The following is a 16,107-nucleotide window of genomic DNA, read 5'->3' on the forward strand; positions in this document are numbered from 1 at the left end:
CCCCAGTCGCCTGCAGAGCTGATAACACTGCTCAGTGAAGGATGAGATATTTCCAGTCATGAGTAGCTGGGAAACAGTTTGAGGCAGGATGAAGTTGTGAGAGTGTGATTCTGTGGGGATTTAAAGTGTGTGTTTGTTTGACAGGTGAAGTACAAGCAGGCAGGTAAGCAGCACACGGCGTCGTCTCTTTACTCCAAACTGCCCGAAACTCTGGAGACCAAACGCGTCAAAGAAGTGACTGAACTGCAGAGTGAAGTGAGTGAATCCTGCTGTGTGTTTCCTGCTCCTCACGCTTCATTTGGCTTTTATTTATTCAGGGTTGGAGATGTGAGACTGTGTGATTACACACAGAACAGTGCATGTACAGTGTTTAACACTAAGCAGCAGGAGCTGACCTACAGTGCCTCCAGTTGATTAGATACCATCAAGTACAGGAATCTAAACACAACGGACCAGAGTCACGTAAACACACAGCAGGTAGAACAGTTACACAGATGTTAAAAACAGAATTAAAATGAAAACTGCGAATGAAGAAGAGAACAATTAGCTGCACAGCGGTTTAAATCCACCAGGCGTCTGGACCTGTCTGTGTGGCTTCTCTCCACACAGGCGACACCTCATCCAGCACTTCTTTCACACAAAGCTGGTTGCAGTTTCAGTTTAGTGAATCAAGTCCCGCATGGAGGCGAATCACCACTGTCCAAAGTGTTTCTGTTATTACTGTGAAGTGTTGGCTTTATGTTAGTACAGCGAGCTAAAGAAGCTCAGCAGGTGAGCCGACGAGCTTCTTTTAAATGCAGGTCAAGATAGTGTTTTTTTTTCTTTCCAATCATTTCTGGAACAGCTGTAAACAGCTGTTATCTGCTGGGACTCAGTGGAGTTTATTCTTGTTCGCAGAGATGAAAAGTTTTTGTTTCTTTTTCTTTACTTGAATTCTTTGTTTCCAACAGAAAAAGTACAAAGATGAAGGGAGGAAGGAGATGATGTCGCCTCTGTACGCTCAGCTGCCTGAAACCACAGAGACCCACTTTGCCCAGGAGATGAGTGAAATACTGAGCGAGGTACAGTTCTGCTGCAGATCTTTCATCTTCTATACAAGACTTCTTAATGTGATGTTTAGACTTTTTTGTTTCTACAAAATCCATTAACCATTAGAAAGAATAGAGAGCATGTACCAGTGAGCAACAGCATTAAACCACATGCCTGATATTGTGTAGATCCCCAGATAGGTGTTCAGGACTCCGGGGACCTCTGGGGGTGTCCTGTGGGGGTGTCCTGTGGGGGCTTGATGTTTTGAGTAGAGGTCTCTGGCATAACTGCACCTACTTCCAAGGTGCTTGGAGAAAGTTACAGGGACGTTGGCAGTTTGCAGGGCCTGTGAGCAACTCCAACATTATAAGGCCGAAGAGCCGTAAGATCTCTGAGACTGTCTGTATGCAACATGTCATATACAGAATATGTAATAAAGGACTGAAGGATTGTGTCTGAGTCCAGCTGTGAGTGTTAGCTGGAAGAGAAGAGAAAGTGATCCTTATATCATTTCCATCTCTGTGAAACTGCTGCCTCCAATTACTGAGCTCATCTCACAGAAGGATGAAAACAGTTCAGATAAGTTTTGTAGTGGATCCTGTAGGAAATCCCTCTGATTCCGCTCATCTGCACGTTTGCTTTGTCTTGGTTGGTGTAATATCTGCTGAGAGACAGGAGACCAGCGTCTGATGCCACGTCTTTGTCTTCATTTCTAGAACAAATATAAGGAAAGTGGGAAGAAGAGCCAGAGTGTCAGTGTGTATTCACAGCTGCCACAGACCAACGAAATCCAGTTTGCCAAAGCTGTATCTGAAATACAGAGTGAGGTACGGGAACATCGTGTGTTTAAGATCTGTTTAAAGGTCAAACCTCAGTCACAGCGTTTACATTCGATGCCTTTATTTATTATTTTCCTCTCTTTGTTTTGCAGAGCAAATATAAAGAAGCAGGGAAGAAGGAAGCGTCCAGCTCTCTGTACTCGAAGCTGCCCGAGACTCTGGAGACTCAGCACGCCAAAGAGGTGGCACAGCTGCAGAGTCAGGTACTCACATCACAGACAAGAGAGAAAACACAAGCAAATGTTCCTCTGCAGTTTGAATTCTGCCTGTTGTTTGGTGTCTTTGTAGGTGAAGTATAAACAGGACGGTAAGAAGGAGGTGAGCAGCTCTCTGTATCATCAGCTACCTGCAACCACAGAGACACAGCTGGCCAAAGAGCTGAGAGACATCTGCAGTGAGGTGAGAAACACAGAGACACAGTCTGAATGTGAAAGTGTCCCTGCTGTGTGTCAGCTGTTTAAAGTCAGTGTGTGTGTGTGTGTGTGTGTGTGTGCAGGTGAAGTACAAAGAGGAGGGTAAGAAGGAGATCAGTAAGAACTTGTACTCGCTGCTCCCAGAGACGGCAGAGACACAGTTCGCCAAACAGATGTCAGAAATACAGAGTGAGGTGAGGACCCTGAACGCACCACAGGTGTATAGTTTCATCAGATCTCAGAGGATCTGTGTCTGTAAGAAATCTACAGTTTGCAGCACTAATTCTATTATTGGTATTATAGTAAAAAATAAGTGTTTTTAAGTTTTTCGTGTAGGATTAAAAACATTTTTCATTCTTTTGTTTGAAGGCAAACTACAAGAAGGACAAAGAGGATCTGCCCAACACTTTGTACTCGCTGCTGCCTGAAACTCTGCAGACTCAGTTTGTTAAAGAGATGGCTGAGACGCACAGCGAGGTGGGAACTGTTTTAGTGTTGTTCCAGGCAATATTTGGGTTTTAAACAAACAGTCAAAGTAACATTAGGTAAAGAAAATTGTGGTACAGGTATAAATTCCAGGTTAAAAATTCCTGCGGTGCAGCATGGTGGTGGAGTGGTTAGCACCACCCAGAGAGTTCCTGCAGAGTTTGAATATTCTCCCACAGAAGGATAAAGAGGCGTGGCCGTATCTGAGACATTATCAGCCTGCAGGGAGCGTACGACTGTCAATGCAAAGCCCTTAGAGTCTAAAATATGTGTGTGCCTGTCTCAGACACTCCATCAGGCTAACACAGGGCAGATAAACTGGCTGCTGTTGTCTATTCTGGTCTTGTTATCAGTGTTATCACATTCAGAGCTCCTGGGTGCCTTTCTGCCCTCCTCCTTCTTTGCTGCAACATATTCAGACTGATTTTATTCTCTTTGAAGAACACAAGAAACATCCAGTTCTTCCTGTTTACCTGGTGTTAGTCCAGATCCAGTGCATACAGACAAAATAAGCACAATATTAGTCTGAAAAGGTGATACTAAAAGCTTTTTGCAACAGCACATCTTCTCCCATAATGCTGTCCGAGACAGAATGTAAAAACTGTGATAATGAACGTAACATTTTCCTGCAGGTTAAATACAAAGAAGCAGGGAAGAAGGAGGCCAGCAGCTCTCTGTATCACCAGCTCCCTGAGACTCTGGAGACGCAGCACGTTAAAGAGGTTACTGAGCTGCAGAGCGAGGTACACACATCCATTATTCACATTCACTTATCCACTTTTCATGAAGTGGAATATTAGAGCACCAAAACATTAGAGAGCTATTCCCTTCTTTCCATGTAAAATCTAATATTTAGTTTGAGTTTGTCAGAGCTGGCCGGTGTGACCATCGTCTCTGTTTGCTGGCAGCTGTAAAGATGTGTTTAAGGACGACTGCGTGAACGTTTTTTCCTGTAAAGTCAGGTCTATGAGAACGTTGTGTCTTCGCTGCTGTCTTGCATTTTTTAAGCCGAGACACTGAGTGCAGCGTTACTCCTCAAATATTTAATAAATGAGTCATATTTTGCACTTTGAAGACGCTCAGCTGAATGTCTGGGATATTTCCAATGCTGTTTGTAACAGTGAGACCTTGTCTGCATGATGTCACTGAGGAACAGAAGTCTTTGTAAAGAAACTCAGATATTCAGCAGAAAAACAACAAGTTAGAACTGAGAGTCTGTAAACAGCAGAGTTTATGATTAATTCTCTGGTTTGGAGGTTAGATCTCTGTAATCACTGCTGAATTTGTTTTCATTTCATAGTATAGCAAGTAAGTTCAGTCAGACGCTCAGCCAAAGCCCATCTTCAAACTTTTAGAGTGAATCTTTGAACTGCTGTGGTGCAGGTGTGGTGCAGTCCTGCAGGACAGTGACTGATGAAGGGGAATAACAAGAGGAAGGTGTCATTGCAGCCAGAGCAGAGTTTGTACTCAGGAAGTCAAACAGAGGGAGGAGATTCTTCCAGAAGATATTCCCCTTTTCCGGGGTTGTTAAGATAGAAGTGGAGAACATACTGGGATGAGATCATGGACTGTATATAAAAGATGGACATACAGTGGGGCAAAAAAGTATTTAGTCAGCCACCGATTGTGCAAGTTCCCCCACTTAAAATGATGACAGAGGTCAGTAATTTGCACCAGAGGTACACTTCAACTGTGAGAGACAGAATGTGAAAAATAAATCCATGAATCCACATGGTAGGATTTGTAAAGAATTTATTCGTAAATCAGGGTGGAAAATAAGTATTTGGTCAATAACAAAAATACAACTCAATACTTTGTTATTGCCAACAAAGGTTATGTTACAGAGGTCAAACGTTTACTATAGGTCTTTACCAGGTTTGCACACACAGTAGCTGGTATTTTGGCCCATTCCTCCATGCAGATCTTCTCGAGAGCAGTGATGTTTTGGGGCTGTCGCCGGACTTTCAACTCCCGCCACAGATTTTCTATGGGGTTGAGGTCTGGAGACTGGCTAGGCCACTCCAGGACTTTCAAATGCTTCTTACGGAGCCACTCCTTTGTTGCCCGGGCGGTGTGTTTTGGATCATTGTCATGTTGGAAGACCCAGCCTCGTTTCATCTTCAAAGTTCTCACTGATGGAAGGAGGTTTTGGCTCAAAATCTCACGATACATGGCCCCATTCATTCTGTCCTTAACACGGATCAGTCGTCCTGTCCCCTTGGCAGAAAAACAGCCCCATAGCATGATGTTTCCACCCCCATGCTTCACAGTAGCTATGGTGTTCTTGGGATGCAACTCAGTATTCTTCGTCCTCCAAACACGACGAGCCACTATGATGTCACCCAGTGACTGAAGCCTCAGCATTAGTGTTTTGGCTCCCACAGTGTTATTTTTTGGTTAACAAAAGTGCTTATATCTAAATAGCAGGATGGGCTGCTAAGTAATTAACTGACACTACAAAGTTAGCAAGCTAGCCGTACAGGTGCATTGCACAGATAGAGATACCTGCTAGTTACTGCTAACATCCAAATAAACTGAACCACATCCATATTATTTATCAGATAATTGCATGAAAAAGCCCCAAAAGGCTCCAGTTCAGTGATTCCACACAGCCGAGGTGAGGGCTCATAGACAGCTTGCAGCTACGCATCTGTCAGCCAGAGCATCCTGTAACACGACATAACTTTCAGTACTCATAAAGTTTAAACAAGTGAGTTAAAAACCCTCAACAGCTGCGTCTGTTTCTGCTGTAAAATGAACATTTCTTATGACTGACTCGTTTATAGAGCCAGCTTCAATTAATAATAATAATAATAATAATAATAATAGATTGCATTTATTTAGCGCTTTTCGAGACCCTCAAAGCACTTTACAATTCCACTGTTCATTCACTCTCACATTCACACACTGGTGGAGGCAGCTACAGTCGTAGCCACAGCTGCTCTGGGGCAGACTGACAGAAGCGAGGCTGCCATACCGCGCCATCGGCCCCTCTGGCCATCACCAGTAGGTCGTAGGTGAAGTGTCTTGCCCAAGGACACAACGAACAAGATAGACAGAGCTGAGGATCAAACCGGCAACCTTCCGGTTACAAGATGAGCTGGTCACTAGAGGAACTGCAGGTTTTTGGCAAAGGTGACTTCATGTTATGTTGTTGTCTTTCTGTTATTGGAGTTTTCTGTCTATTTGTCACTAGTTTGAAACGTTCTTTATAGTAGTTTCTATAATTTAATTGAAGTTTTTTTAATCAGCAACAAGTCACAACAACGTTGGCCTCGGGGCACTTTATTCTGAAAGGTAAAGATCCGACAGTATTGTGGAGAGAACCCCAGCAATCAAGTGACCCCTTGTGAGCAGGCACATTGTGATTGTGGGAGAGAAAAAGTCCCTTTGAAGGGAAAGATCCTGTGAGTGACGAGAAAGAGAAAAGAAGAGCAACAGGTGGATACTTACCTACATGTACTTTCTGCAGTGAATAGAGCTGCATGGGCATAACCAATAAAGGACTTTAATCTTTATCTTATTGCACACATTGTAATATTATCATTATGAATCACTCAGTATGCCCCCCTCTGGTGCTGCACTTTATTTGTTTTATTTAGATTCTGAATAATGCACAGCTGCTTCTTTTGTTTCCAACAAATGAACAGGTTGCATTTTATTTTAGTCGAGTTCAGTTTCCTGAGTCACGCTGTAACGTTTAGAGCTGTGCAGCAATAAAGCTGTCATCCTTAAATTAAAGGGCCTTTGTTTTATTATCTCTGGATCATAAAGCTGTGTTTGTGATGCAGGCAGGATCCAACATCAGCAGCTCTGTAGGACCTGACGTGAAACAGTTTTTACAAACAGCGCAGAGGTCAGTTCTGTGTAAATGAAGCATTTCCATAAAACTGAGACACCAGCTGCTGCTGCTGTTACTCATCTGTTCAATCTGAGACCAGCGAGCATGTCACAGAAAACTGACATTGAACAATAAAAAGAAACTAGAAAGCGAAAATTTCAGAACAAATTTTAAGTGTGCCTATGCCGCTGCCAATGAGTGTAGTTTGCCTTTAATGTGGTGCAATTAGTGCAGGTTGCCATTTATAAAACTAGGGGGAGGGAAATTGAATACAGCTGATTTTCAAGTTAAGGAAAAGTAAGCTGTATTGTGATCTCTGCTATATGCAGTGCAGCATACAGAGATGAGAGAAAGATGCTCCAGTTGCACCATTACAAAAGAAGTTAATAGATATAAAAGAAATAAAAGAAATTATGTTTAAGTCTGAGGTGTTCAAGAGAAGTTACAATTTAGATTTTACAGTTTTGAGTCGTTTAAAGTGAACAGTTTAACAGATTGTAAGCCAAAGTAAGTTTTCTTGGTAGAAAAAAAAAAAAGTCCATTAAGCGGTATTCAATTTGTATTTCAAAGGTATTTTAATGTGAAAAGGGAAAATACCACATGCAAATTTTGAAATTTTCCCTTGTGGGACTAATAAAGGTATCTTATCTCATTCAAATTATATTTTGTACAAATACCATTTACAATAATGTATTCCATTTAAACATGATATTTAGATTGTGGTAAACAGCAAAGCAACATAAAATAAGGAAAAAGGAAACCATTCAAGTAACTTTATATTATGAACCGAAGAGTAAGGCAAAAGAATAAATGAAAAGCATACAAGCATTAATGTATATAGATAAACCCAACAATCATGACCCCCTATGAGCAAGCACTTTGGCGACAGTGGGAAGGAAAAACTTTTGACAGAAAGAAACTTCCGGCAGAACCAGGCTCAGGGAGGGGCAGCCATCTGCCGCGACCGGTTGGGGTGAGATGTAAACAAATCAAAAACCGTCCACAGAGCTACAGGGGGCACACTGGGATCGCAACAGCAGCCATAGAGGCTTCTTTATTCTCTGTGCACACAACTTTTTATAAATGGTGAAAGATGCAGTGGTAGCCATTTTGTGTCTCTGGTACTGGGTACAGCGCTGTATATGGTGCAGTCTGAATTGTGAGTCATTGTGATACCTGGCATGAATTGATTTTTTTTGTTTGTGCCTGTAGTTTGGATCAGATGCATATTTTGTTCTTATGTATGCCCTCTTCCTTTCTCTGACATGATCCTCTCTGTATTTCTGGCCCATGTATTTTTTCTGTCTGCTTTGAAAGTCAGCATCCGTGTTGTACCTTTGGACCAGATATTGCTTCTGTCTGATTTTAAAGTTGGGATCCGTAGAATATCTTCTGATAATGTAGTCCCTCTTCTTTTGTTGAAAATGAGGATCACTTTGGTACTTCTTCACCTTGTGGGCTTTTATTACTCCTTGAATTTGAGGATTTGCATAATAATTTGTTTCATAACAGTTTTTGTTTGTGGTAATGACAGTTTACAGCATATTGAGTTTTCAAAGTCTGTAATTTTTTCATTCGAAATTTGTGACAAGTTGCATATCGTTCCCTTTCGTGCCTTTTTTTGTGAGTCTTCTTTGCCACTTGATCAGATGAAGATTTATCTTTAGGTTCTACATTCTGCCTCTGATTTTTTTTGAGCGACGAATAGCTTTCCGACGTCGTTGTTTATTTAATTTGCACACATTCCTTGTTGTTTCTCTTTTATTATTAAGTTCAAGATTCTCTTCTTGTTCTTTCCTGATGTTGCTTGTTGGATCGACAGATGTTTCAAGCTGATATTCACATGAAGCCATTTTGTCTTGTGATGAGTTTGAAGTATTTTCTAACATTGTCATATAGGTTTGGGCTGATTCTGGTTGAGGCTCTTGCACAGTGGGATTTGTGATTTGTGGTTCATCATTTTGTGGTGATGATGTAGCTGTTGCTCCTGTTGACTGTGCAGGCTGTTTGTTGTGAGTGCTGACTCTTTTGAGAGAAACAGGCACAAACTCATATTTTGCATACTTGCCTTGATTTTGAAAAAGGTTATGCAAGTGGGTGATCAGGTCATCCACATGAGTGAAAGTGAGCATGACTGCTGTTCCATTTGGCTCAGATAAACCTGCTGCACTTCTTGAATGTGAATCAAATAATCCATACCTCCCAGATTTGTCACGGAAAACTGCAATGCACTGAGGTGAGACCATGAGCAAAGCATAGTTCACATCTGTTGACAGACATACAAGGCGACTAGCAAGAGGCAACCACCACTCTTTTCTTTGATAAGTTTTGTCTGGTGTTTTCAGGTATCCATACCTTATGTTGTCCATTTTCACACTGTAGACATTTATGTCGGTATGAACTTCTTTGGGCAGGTCTTCCATGGTCAGATGATCTTGTGTATAACACCTCTCCTGCTGAAGATTTGTTTTAATCCAACAGTAGAGTGCATCTCCCTGTTCAAGCACCTTATCAAGTCGGGCTGTGTTGAACTGGTGTTCCTCATTAAGGTAGGCCAGGAATGTGAGGGCATTACATGTGCACTGATGATTTCGAGAGAATTCTGTGTACCTTTCATCACTTTGACAATGAGTTGCACTGACACACCAGAAGTGCTGAACTGCGTTGCTCTGTAGCTCCTCTGTCAGTAGTTCTTCATTGATGTTGTGGAAAGGCTGATCAAGGAATGGTAAAGGTGACATGTTATTGTTTAGTATTTAATGATATGCATTTCAAGGTTGAGCAAAAACATATGCAACTCTTGGTACAATGATGTAAGACATTTTTAAGTTGCAAGGGTTGTATAAATTTCGATTTTCTTGTAAAGTAACAACATTTTTAACTATGGTAAAACAATTCATAGTCGTGTTACGTTTTGTAAAGAAATGACACAAAATTCAGTTACAGGTTAAATGTGATTCAAACAGAATACACTGACATCCATCTTGATAAAAGATGTCACAAAGCCATGTTTGTATTTATTTGCACTGCTTTTCACTGTGGATGTCAATTTATCTGAAGCTTTAAGTATAAAATGGTATAAAAGTTTTTTCTGAACAATATATATAGAAATAGCTAAACAGACAGAAATAGCTGTTGAGATGTATATTTAGTAAGAGTTAGCAAGCATACGTAAGGTGAAAGACTAAATATCAACCCTGGTGATTATACAGCAAAGATCACATGCATACCAATTGGTTATAGACATTTGTGGGCATACCTTTTTAGGTGGAGAATTTGATGCTGTGTGGAAATCATCAGTTGCCCAGACTCGTTTTGCTGGTGGACGAGTGTCTGAAATCTGATAATGGGTTACATACAGTTAATCAAAATTATAAAACCTACTAACAGAGTTGAAACAGAGTGTAACACTGGATACTTTAAAGAAAACATGAAACAGTAGTGGTTACTAAACTTACAAAGCAATAAAAAAAAAAATCCCTGCTGTTTGCATAATGGTGAGATGTAACCATTAATATGTCTATAACATGTAATTGTCTGTTGTAAATTCTTAATAAGAGGAATATTTTTTGATATTTACCTTGATACCTGGGGAACATAAGGAGGTGGGTCTATCCTGTGTTTCCAAGGATAACCTGGCTGGTGCCATCTAAACCAGGAAAAAGGGTATAGAAGACATTAAGTGACCTGACACATTCATTTCATTTAAATGCTCTGCATACCATGCACTATTATGCCAGTTGTGTGATATTGTAACAAAAAATCCTAAACTGTATGGGTAGGCGTTCTTAACTGTCTCAAACGTGTTTCGAAAACTGTTCAACTGTTTGTGATCACTACCATATCTTCATTACCTGGTCAGATGGAAAACTACTGACTGCCTCATCTTGGTTGTGGCCAGTGAGCATTGGGACAGCAGGATCGACCAGGTCAAGTTGTTTCCAGCGCTTCTTTTGTGCCTGGGATCTTTTATTTTTTCTCGGCATCTGGTAGAATGTCAGCATAAAAACAGAATATCAATTGTTGGCATTTAAAGCATGTGAACAGACCGAGCTTTCATTATAAGTCAAGCAAAATAACCAGGTAGCTGCATTGGTAGCCAAAAGATTTTACACTGACGGAAATGGACAAACAGTAAACAAATCAATAATTCTGATGTTTACCAGCAATTTGTTATTTTAACCCTCTGATACATTGATAGACAAGATGACTACAAGAACAAAAAAAAAAAAAAAAAATCTCTCTTTTCTTTAAATAGACATATTGATAGTGTCACTACCCGGTCTTAAGACTTTGTTAAGTAAAGTTCCATAACAGTTTGTATTAGAGATGGCACGATACCACTTTTTTATGTCCGATACCGATATCATAAATTTGGATATCTGCCGATACCGATATGAATCCGATACAGTGTTTTTTAATCAACAAAACTGTTTTTTTAAATATCTTGCTGCATTTTGTAGAAGTTCATACTCAAGTTTAAAACAACAACTACACTAAAGCTATTCTGTTATACCTGTATGCAAAAAAATATTTCATAGTTCAGCAATACTGATCAATCTAATAAACTTAAACCTACACCATCCTCCCTATTCTGGTATTTTAAAGAGTACTTAGCAGAAATATTAAGCAACCTAACTAATAGAGTTCCAACTCCCAGCAACAACAAAAATAAAAAAATAGGGAACCACCCCTCACGCGCCACCTCATGATGCTTAATCGACGTAATCAACCTTAATTTGATGCAGTGTGAAAAAAATGCACAGAAATCAATTATTTTTCAAGAAATATTAAATAGATTCAACATCTTTCTTCAACAAAATTGCAGACTGCACAGATGGTACCTTCCCAAAGGAAAAAGGACTATAGCTTACTAGGGTATATATATTAGACTTAATAGTCACTATATACAGTAATGGACTTCTATTCCTTTTACATCAAATTAAAACTTTGGGTGTCAGATAATTATTTATTAAAAGCTTGACATTTTAAATGAGAATAAGAAAGAAAAGTATGTCTTTGTGCCCCCTTTTCCCTGTTAATGCCCTGTCAGCCCCCCTGGCTAAACTTTGCTAGATCCGCCCCTGCACAGTTACCAGCGTCAGCTACGTAGAAAAAGATCCTGGTGTAGAAAGTAATATTAAATAAATTCTAACAACAGCTTATCAAGCTTAAACGTGCTGCTGTTGTTCAGCCGCTGGTTTCCTCTTTCTGGTGCAAAGTGGGCCAAAAACAAACCAGAGAGACGGAGTCGCGACAGAAAAGCCGATCAGCTGATTGTTAAGCAGTTTCATGATTGAAGTAGCAGCAAGAAGAGGCAGTCGCTTGTTAAGCTTAACGCAGGAATGCTTTACAAACATTCAGAGATGGACTTACACACTTGCTGTACTTCTCTCGGGGATAACTTTGTCGGAGATGAAATGCCGGGTTGCTAGCGAAGCTCCACATGCTATCCAGACCACCGACAGGTCCCGCATGCCACAGCCGCTCTATCACGTGATGCATACTGCTCCGACGTGCTAACGTTCTGAGGTGAGTTACGGCGTGTTGCAAGTTTTGTGAGGTGCTTTCGTGATATTCAATGGATCGGATTACATTTTTTATTTTTCTCCGATATCCGATCCAGTAATTTAGATCAGTATCAGACCGATACCGATACGTAATATCGGATCGGTCCATCTCTAGTTTGTATATTGTAATTGGGAAAGTGATTACCCGGGTATTTTTGAAAACGCAGATTTTTCTATGCGTTTGCACCTTTCGTCCACACATAAATGGCGTTTTTGGTCACTGAAAACGGAGATTTTTAAAAACTCCGGGCAGGGTGGATATTTTCTAAAACTCCGTTTTTGCATTTACGTGTGGACGAGAAAAACGGAGAAAACGCAGCGTCAAAGATGTGCGCCTTTTTTGACGTCACAGTGTGCGCCACGTTATTGTTTCGGTGAAATGAATTTCTACAATACTGTTACTGTTAATTCTACTCTCTGCAGTGTTTAAATGCTTACATATACACACACAGTTACTGTCCCTCCACACATACGACTCGGTTCTGCTTCTATGCCCCAGCTTTGTTTACTTTTTCCCGCCGAGGCTTCTAGACTTCTGATTGGCCAACATTTCTACACGGTTAGGAATATGGTGTCACCTGCCGTATAAATGATGACACTGGACGCAGCGTGTTCGGGTGATGTGTTCCAACTTTACTCGTAACCCCGGAAGCTCCCCCCACACACAGCCTTATGGGAACAGTAGTCTACCGCTACACCTCCTCCTTCTAGCTAAAGACATACTTCATAACGTCTCAAACAGCTCACTAGAACAGAAATGGGGAACATCATGAAACATGAAAATTATACACATCCCTCATTTGTTCACTTACATTTAAACAAAACACATTATTGTAAACATCTCTGACAGCTTAACCCAGCTTTGAATAGGGCATGAATGGATAACTTCAGAGAATTACACATCCAGTCTTTCAGGAGGTCTCACCACTCGACCAGATCTGGTAATAGTCCCTGTTGGTCTGAGGTGGCTCCTATTTCTCCTCAGAAAACCCCTGTCTGTCTCTACCACATAGGATCTGGGAGCACTGGCAGGTCCAACTACTGCTCCAGTAGTTCCTTCCGTGGTAATCCACACTTTCTGTCCTGACGATAGTTCCGGAAGTGGTCTGACTCTATGTCTGCGGTTGTAGTGTTTTGCCTGCTCACGCCTCCCCTCCTCATCTTTTTTTCGAAAAGCCTGTAGGTCAGGCCACCTTGGCACCAGCTTTGCCACAGCCTGTGGCAGCGTGGTCCGCAGGTGTCTCCCCATAAGCAACTGCGCCGGCGAGAGCCCATGTTCCAGTGGGGTGGCCCTGTACGCTAGCAGTGCTCTGGTGTAGTCACAGTCCTTTTTCCACAAGTCTTTAATGGTACGAACAGCGCGTTCTGCCTCCCCGTTGGCTTGGGGGTACCTAGGACTGCTCGTTTCATGTGCGAACTGGTACTCTTTGGCAAAGTGCTTGAACTGTTCTGATGAAAATTGTGGCCCGTTATCCGATACCACAGTCTCGGCAACACCATGTCTTGCAAAGGCTTCTTTTACAGCATTAATAGTGACCTCTGCAGTTGTGTGTCTCAGTTCAGCTATCTCAATGTACCTTGAGAAAAAATCAATAATCAGCAGGAAGTGTTTCTTTGACCACTCGAACAGATCCATGCCGACTTTTTGCCATGGGCGGTCGGGAACAGGAGTTGCCAGCATTGGTTCACGGCACTGTAACCTATGTTTTTGACATGTTTCGCACCTGTCTACCATTTGACGTATTTGGGTTGAGATGCCCGGCCACCACACAGACTCTTTTGCTCTGGCCCTGCATTTTGAAACGCCCTGGTGGCCTTCATGCAAACGTGACAAAACCTCCGCTCTCATTTGAGGTGGTATCACAAGTCTCTCCCCTTTCATGAGAAGACCATGGACTAGATTGAAGTCCATTCTGTATTGCCAGTATCCCTTTAACTCTGGATCTAGTTTACCTTTTTCTGGCCAGCCTGTCCCACATTGATACACCACCTTTCTACACAGGTCATCCATTTCCTGCGCCAACTTAATCTCCTCCAGCCTTTTATCTGTTGCTGGGAGATGGGAAACTACACCGTCCACGAAAACCTCCACCTCTTTTTCCAGCTGAAGATCCCCAGCAGAAGGAGGCCCTGCCAGCGGTGCTCGTGAGAGAGCATCAGCAGTGACAAGGTTTTTCCCTGGAACATGGACAATGGTGAAAGTAAAGCGCAGCAGCCTGAGGCGGAATCTCAGGATGCGTGGAGGCAGGTCATCCAGGCCTCTTGTGCTCAGAAGAGGGACCAGGGGTTTGTGATCTGTGATTAGAGTGAACTGTAAGCCCATGAGGTAAGATGACAGTCGTTCACACGCCCACGTTACAGCTAGTGCCTCCTTTTCTATCTGCGCGTAGCGTTTCTCTGTGTCTGTGAGACCTCTTGAGATATATGTGACCGGTCGCCAGGAGTTGTCAGACTGTTTCTGAGTGAGAACAGCCCCGACACCGTATGGCGATGCATCTGCAGCGACTCGTGTATCTGCTGAGTTGGAGTACTGAGCGAGCACTTCTGGAGAGCTTAATATCCCTTTTAGTCTCCTAAATGCTGTTTCCTGTGGCTCCGCCCATATCCAGTCATTTCTGTCTTTTAGCAGTTCCTTTAATGGTGTGGTGATTGTGGCTAATTGTGGCATAAACTTGGCAAGATAGTTGGCCATGCCCATGAGACGGCGCACATCTTCCACACTCTGAGGCTGCGGCAGCTGCTGGATTGCTGTTATCTTGTTGGGATCAGCCTCAATGCCTTTTGCTGACACTTTGTGTCCCACAAAGATTATTTGACTTTTAGCAAACTCACACTTCTCATTCAGAGTGAGACCCTCCTTCTGAAACATTTGGAGCACACAGTGCAACCTCTGGTCGTGCTCCTGCCTGTCTCTGCCGTATACAAGCACATCATCGGCGTGACAAATCACCCCTTCAAAATCTTCCAGCATCTGTGACATTCGCCTTTGGAAATGTTCCGGCGCCGATGCAATGCCAAAAGGAAGGCGGTTGAACTGAAACCTTCCAAAAGGCGTGATGAAGGTAGTGAGTGGCCTTGACTCTGGCGTGAGCGGAATTTGCCAGAATCCAGACCGGGCGTCGAGCTTTGTGAACACTTTAGCATCTTTCATCATTGCTAGTGTTTGATCTACTGCTGGGAGGATGTGTCTTTCTCTTTTGACTACTGTGTTCAGGGGTGTGAGGTCCACACATATTCTGGGGGGCTTTCCTGCTGGTCTGGGGACCACTACCATGCCAGAACACCACTCTGTAGGCTCAGTGACTTTGGAGATAACACCCATTTCTTCCATTCTGTGCAGCTCATTTCTCACTGCATCTCTGAGGGGAAGAGGAACACGTCTTGGGGCAGATAGGGCTATTGGTACAGCTCCTTGCTCTATCTCAATGTGATAAGGCTCCCTCAGCATGCCTAAACCTTTAAAAACGTCTGGGTATGCTGCCCTGAAGTCTGTCACCGATTCCTCTACTGTGCTTACTCTGTACACAAGACCCAGAGCCTCACACGCTGGCCTGCTTAGCAGTGGCTGTACTAGACCTGACACAAGGTAGACGTCTTGAGAAACACTGCGCCCTTGTACTGCTAGCTGTGCCTCGAAGCAGCCTTTAACATTAAGTGGGTTACTGCCCGGCCCTAGTAACTTCTTTCTGGGTCTCTGCAGCTTACCATCCCTGTCTGGACTGTACAAACCCTCTGGAATAGATGTAACATCCGCCCCTGTGTCAAGTTTAAAATATACATTTTCCCCATTTAACTTGACCTTTTGCACCCAGGGCTGTGACCTCCCAGTCTCTACTTCACCCAAGAACACACAATCCTCGCTGTCTGCATCTTTCTGATTTTCTGTCACTTCGCGTAGTGCTGTAGCTTCACTACTGCGACAGACCGCA

At 42.5% G+C, this 16,107-nt stretch overlaps 1 protein-coding gene across 5 annotated transcripts in view; it reads left to right on the plus strand.

Moving 5' to 3' along the window:
- Window positions 1–16,107, plus strand: part of LOC147321684 (uncharacterized) — an 81,568-nt gene that overhangs the window by 34,390 nt on the left and 31,071 nt on the right. For all 5 annotated transcript variants that reach the window (XM_086305751.1, XM_086305752.1, XM_086305753.1 and 2 more), the window contains 8 exons: window positions 145–255; window positions 951–1,061; window positions 1,746–1,856; window positions 1,961–2,071; window positions 2,157–2,267; window positions 2,365–2,475; window positions 2,651–2,758; window positions 3,400–3,510. In XM_086305751.1, the coding sequence (XP_086161877.1) occupies window positions 145–255; window positions 951–1,061; window positions 1,746–1,856; window positions 1,961–2,071; window positions 2,157–2,267; window positions 2,365–2,475; window positions 2,651–2,758; window positions 3,400–3,510 (885 nt within the window). The remainder of the gene's footprint in view (window positions 1–144; window positions 256–950; window positions 1,062–1,745; window positions 1,857–1,960; window positions 2,072–2,156; window positions 2,268–2,364; window positions 2,476–2,650; window positions 2,759–3,399; window positions 3,511–16,107) is intronic.

Source organism: Aulonocara sp. 'chitande type north' Nkhata Bay, linkage group LG9, assembly GCF_057382095.1.
Source record: "Aulonocara sp. 'chitande type north' Nkhata Bay isolate Kocher_YH1m ecotype deep benthic linkage group LG9, A_spYH_male_GT1.1, whole genome shotgun sequence".
Classification (NCBI taxonomy): domain Eukaryota; kingdom Metazoa; phylum Chordata; class Actinopteri; order Cichliformes; family Cichlidae; genus Aulonocara; species Aulonocara sp. 'chitande type north' Nkhata Bay.